Raw genomic sequence first — 6,038 nt, forward strand, 5'->3', positions numbered from 1 at the left:
GTGCCTCAAGGATCTATTTTGGGGCCCCTCTTATATATACTGTACAGTGCAGACATAGTGACGCGAATAAAATCGTGTCGGTACCACATTTATGCAGATGACGTACAGTTATATATTTCATTCCGCCCACATGAGACGCAAGTTGCAGAAGAAAAGCTGAATTTATAATAATAATAAATAATAATAAAAATCTTTATTTATCCATACCTTCAATTACACTGTGTATGCCACTCAATTTATATAAACACAATACTTAAAACTATGGACATTATCGTCTAAACTAGGCCGAGCCTGTATCTTAGACGATAATATCTTCCCACCATGTAATATAAACTAATTATTCACAATAATACAAGCGTGATACATGCGTTAATAAAGTTACAAAAATTATCATAACAAAGACGGTAATTTGACATTTGCGTACTTAATAATTCTTAGAATAATGGACCTTACTAACCGATCGTTGATGACGAGTAAAACAACAACGAAAGTTATGGACTTAAGCTCAATTTTACAAAACATTTAATTTAAAAAAAGAATGTGAATATTATATTTATTTAATTTGTAGTGATTGTGATTAGAATTTTTTTTTTTATGTACCTATTGTTATTAAATTTTGTTTATAAAATTTATGTTAATACTGTTGATTATATATTTTATTTGTGTGAAGATAAGTAGATCGTTGTAATAATGTACCTACTTATTCCAAGGTTTTGAATAAATTTTCAATTTGTGTATAATTTTGTGATTTTAACCAATTATGTATTTTATTTTTGCATTGAGTATATGTGGTACGATAGATATCAATTTGCTTATTTATTTTATTATATAACATGGGTCCGAGAAAGCATTGGAATTTTCGAATAGAATATGACTTAAATTTAATCGTGGGACAAACATTACGTTGACGTCCTAAGGTTTTTTTATGATCAATTTTTGTATGTTGCTCCATGATACAGGCTTTGATGAATAGCTGTCTGATAGTCAATACGTCACAATCAGTATAGATGTCAGATGTAGGGTATAATATAGGTTTGAAACGCATCACTTTGAGCAGAGCTCGCTGTGCTCTTTCTAAACCTATTATGTGAGACTTTTTTGCACCGCCCCATGAAGTAATACAGTATGTCAAAATAGATTGCGCGAGAGCATAGTACACTTGTTTTAGGAGAGGGTAGTCTGCAACGTGTCTTAGCTTTTTAAAAATATATATCATCTTTCTCGTTCTTTGTGTAAGCTGGTTAATATGTGGTATCCATGTCATTTTATGGTCAATAATAACTCCTAGATATTTGATTTCTTGGGTTAATTCTATAGTGGGACAGTCACAAGAGTTGTCGCTGGTGGTTTTGCACGTGTGTAGTTTTATATCAAACGGTTCTTTTGGGAATGATCTTATATTGTTCGCAAAAAGCATAGCTTTCGTTTTAGTTACATTAAGAGTGAGTAAATTACGAAGCAGCCAGCGTGCAACTATTTTTAGACCATCTTCGGCGTATAATTTTGCTTGTTTCCAATCCTTGCCATAGAAAATTAGTGCTGTATCGTCAGCAAATGCAAACAACTTACAATTTTTAAGTTTGATTTTACAGAGATTATTTAAATAGATTAGAAAGAGTGAAGGAGCCAAGACACTTCCTTGCGGGAGGCCATATGTAATTGGGACTTCTCTACTATAGATGCCGCTGATTACGACGGTTTGTGATCTATCGGTTAAATAATCATGGAATAACTCCAAAGGTTCTCCTCTTATACCGATATCTGACATTGACTGCAGTAAAATAGGAACGGAGACTGTGTCAAACGCTTTGGCCAAGTCTAAGAAGACTCCAATACATTTATTTTTGCTATCAACCTGTTTCGCAACGAGATTTGTAAGGTCTAAAACAGCTTGAGATGTTGATCTGCCTTTTCTAAAACCGTATTGGTTGTCTGCGAGAATACCAAATTTTACCAAGTATGAGAGTAGTCTACTGTTCAAAATTTTTTCAACTATTTTGGAAAGCGCTGATAGCACCGAGATAGGTCTATAGTTGCCTACACAGTCTCTATTCCCTGACTTAAAAATAGGGTGAACGACAGATCTCTTGAATATACGAGGGAAGACCCTTGATTGAATGGATAGGTTTATGATATGACACATTAGGGGCGAAATTATACTTTTTGACATTTTTATTAGTTTCATAGGTATATTATCCAGTCCGGTGGAGGAATCGCTTTTTAGGGTATTTATTATGGAGTCAACTTCGAGTACTGTTGTTTCTAGAATTACCATTGAGTTCGCAGGTGAATTTAGTTGTAGAGAATCATTGGTAATTGGATCATTTATGACGGGGAATTTTTTTGCCAGGTTTTCTGCAACGTTCACAAAGTAATTGTTTACTACGTCAAGAGCCTCTTCTTTCGTATCTCCTAATTTAAACAAGGCCTCAGTAGATGGTTTTGATTTATGCCTATCAGTAATTGAATTTATAATTTTCCATTTCAGTTTAGGGTTATTTGCATATTTTTCTAGTTCGGACTTTTCGTGATTTCTTTTTAGACGTTTTAACAAGTTATTGCAGTGATTTTTATATCTATTGTATGTTATTTTCATAATTTCATTCAGGGGTTCTTTTTTACATTTTAGATGCATGCGGTCTCGATTTCGTATACATCGAATGAGACCGGGCGTAATCCAAGGCTTTAAACAACGTATTCTTCTTGGTGTCATTACTTTGAGTGTGTTACTAAGAATTAAATTATTTAATATTGACACTAATTGTTCGGCAGACCAGTTAGCGTCAGAAGATTCAAGTATGTCTCTAAAATCATAATTTTTTAACTCGGAAACTATTGTGTCATATTTTATTAATTTATTAGTGGTGTTATTTTTTGGTTGTATTTTATTTTCTAGAACAATACAAGTAAGAACTAGTGCATGATCAGTCAACGGAGCGTCCAAGACTATGGTTTTTGACTGGTATATTGACTTAATCATTACGTGGTCCAGACAGTTGCTATCTCTTGTCGGGTACAAATGTCCGGGTAAAAGACCATGACTAAATAATAAATTTAAGTATTCGCTAGCACTGGTGTCAATACTATTTTGGCTTATATTTATATTTAAATCCCCTATAATGACTATATTACTAAATGTTTTTGCACCTATTAAAAAATTATGTAAAGATTTTAAGAAGTTGTTTATGTTTTTAAAGGATGGAGACCTGTATATACCCAGAATAGCTATGTCGTTTTTTATAGTTATAAGTATGCTTGTTGCATCCGAAATGTTTACTTCTTCAACTGTGCAGTTTATGCCTTGCCTAACATATGCAACTATTCCGTCATTTTGATTAATGTTATTCTTGGTGTAATGAGTGTCATAAGACTTTAATGTAGGGGGGTATTCCGTTTTAATATTCCAGGTTTCGGTAAGTATAAGAATTTCAGTATCGATAGCTAATCTCGAGAGTAATATTTCAAAGTCTGCGAAGTTTTTGCTAATACTTCTTATATTTTGTGTGAGGATTTTTAAATTTTTGTTTTCTGATAGTTCGGATAATAAAATTTTTTTACAGGATTCTGGATTGCACAAAAAAGAGGGTCCTGATGCAATTTTATCAATATTTTGAATTAAATTAGCATTACCTATAGAATCGAATGTAAATTTAGTAGAATTACCCAAGACTTAAGTCTATAAAATATCGTCCCATAGATCATTAAAATAGTTTGTATTTTTTTAGTTTTTAGGATATTATAATACATTAGATAAGTATTTGAAAAATAAATAAATTTTGATAATGTTGAATAATAATTTTTGGGATCACTCCCTAAGCTTAACAACAAAAATATGGGTAAACGCTTGTAAAAATAAAGGTTAATGTAAAAATAAGAGTAAAAAGTACAAATAATAAGAATAATGAAAGCATGCAAAATTGAGTATAGTCACATTTGATTACGAAGTGCTGTGAGTTGAGCTTCGTCCTTGATTTCGGTATGAGGAGAGTCAGCGTTTTTTCTGAGGAATATTCTACCGTAGTTTGACCAACAAAACTTATAGTCATGAGCCTTAGCGAAGGCTCTTGCGAGGAAAAATAGTCTTCTTCCTTTATTAGTGAGAGCTTCGGACACATAAATTGGGGTGTTTGGGCCATTTAATCCAATGATGGTGGTATTCAATCTTTGATCAGCATGTTGTTTCTTGAATGATTTCAATGCTTCCAGAATATCATTTTTCATAATGACTGAAGCCAGCTCCGCTACAATAGTTCCTTTATTGGATTTACCATTTACCCTATACGTGTCTCTGATATCAGATTTCTGTACATTGATCGCGAGTGCTTTGCAGGTTTTTTGCACAATATTACATAAATCTGTTTTAGTTTCACGCTCAGCAGGAACCGGAATATTTCGTATTTCTATCACTGAAGCCTTAAGATTTCTTTCTATGTCTTCAATCTTAGTTTCTAATGAGGCTATGTATGAAAGATGTTGTTTTCGTTCCTTGGTAAGATCATCAACAGCTTGTTTCATACTATCATATTGATCACTGAGGAATGTTAACGATTTTTGGATTTCCTCATTTGTTTGTTTAATGCCAGCATTTTGCGTTTTGATATCAGTGATCTCAGTAATTAAGGTATTCATTAAAGATGTCTGCTTATCTTTCCAGTCTGCAAGCATCTTTATCATTTCTTCTTTAAAAGCCAGGAAATTATCTTCACTAGGTTGACGCTGCCGTTTTAATCGTTGGGACACAAATAAAGTAGCAGGAGCATTGGTAGCTATTTTGTTAACATCTGTGTCGGATAGTGCATGTTGTAACTCACCTCCGGGGGGTGAGCGCGTCAGTCTTGACATTATTACTTAGACGAAAGAAAAATTAAATAAAAAATTATTTGCTGAAGTTCTTAGTATACGTTGTTGCGGTATAAGAAAGACTCACTGACGGTATAATTTAAAAAGTAATTAAATTCGGTTGACTTTTATAAAACACGTCCGTTCGGTTACGATGCCAGGAGGGAAGAATTTAGATTTGGATTCAATACGAATGTGGTCGGAAAATAACTCTCTTGTTCTCAACCCCAATAAGACCAAATATATGATACTCGGAACCCCCTCTACTGTCAAAATAATAAAAAATAAGCTGCCATCTGTATCTTTATGCATAGACGGGGTACCCATACAGCGTGTTGAGGAGGTTAGAAACCTGGGCATCATTTTTGATGAGAATCTGAGATTTGAGAAGTACATTAGCACTACAGCAGCTAATTGTTTCTATAGACTTAAGGTTTTATATCGCATCAGACAATATATTGAACCCAGTCTCAGACTCAAATTATGTGATAGTCTAGTTCTATCAAAGTTCAATTATATGGATGTGATGTATGGACACCGGTTATTAGGTCGTACAAAACGTGTAATCCAGCGAGTGCAGAATGCATGTGCACGGTTCTGCTGGAATGTCCCACCGAGGGATCACATCACGCCCCATCTTAATAATGCGCGATGTCTAAGCATGGAGCACCGCAGGCAATTGCACTTTGCATCCCTTCTCTTTGGTGTTGTCAAAACAGAATCGCCTCACTATCTGTTCGAAAAACTTATTTGGAGGAGTGAACAAAACACCAAATACAACACCAGGGATGCTGCCAATAAACTCCTCGTACCCAAACACCATTCCGCTTGTTTTAAGGGTAGCTTTAAATATAACGCCACTAAATGCTGGAACAACTTGCCTCCACCGTTACGGAATCTACGAACACTATATACTTTTAAATCTAAATTTAAAAGTATATTATTAGCACACCAAATCCAGTTTTAGTGGTAAATTAAATTAAATTTACGTGAAAATTGCCCTGAAATATTTATTATTTATGTATTTATTATGTATTTATATTCATCGTTAGTCGCGTTGTATCATCGTACCTATCTATAAGTTTATTATATCTCATTTATTTAATTTTTTGTGTATCTATGTATATATGTAAACCTAGGTTACTCCTTTCGTCCCAACTCGAAGCCTTCATAATAAAGGGGGCACTGAAAAACAGCGC

At 33.8% G+C, this 6,038-nt stretch overlaps 1 protein-coding gene across 1 annotated transcript; it reads right to left on the reverse strand.

Annotated features, from left to right (window-relative positions):
- Positions 1-3,927: 3,927 nt before the first annotated feature.
- On the reverse strand, positions 3,928-4,842 carry LOC123704881. The gene has a single exon (XM_045653376.1). The coding sequence runs from the start codon at positions 4,840-4,842 to the stop codon at positions 3,928-3,930; it is 915 nt and encodes a 304-aa protein (XP_045509332.1).
- Positions 4,843-6,038: the final 1,196 nt, after the last annotated feature.

This window comes from Colias croceus, chromosome W (genome assembly GCF_905220415.1).
Source record: "Colias croceus chromosome W, ilColCroc2.1".
NCBI classification, from domain to species: Eukaryota; Metazoa; Arthropoda; class Insecta; order Lepidoptera; family Pieridae; genus Colias; species Colias croceus.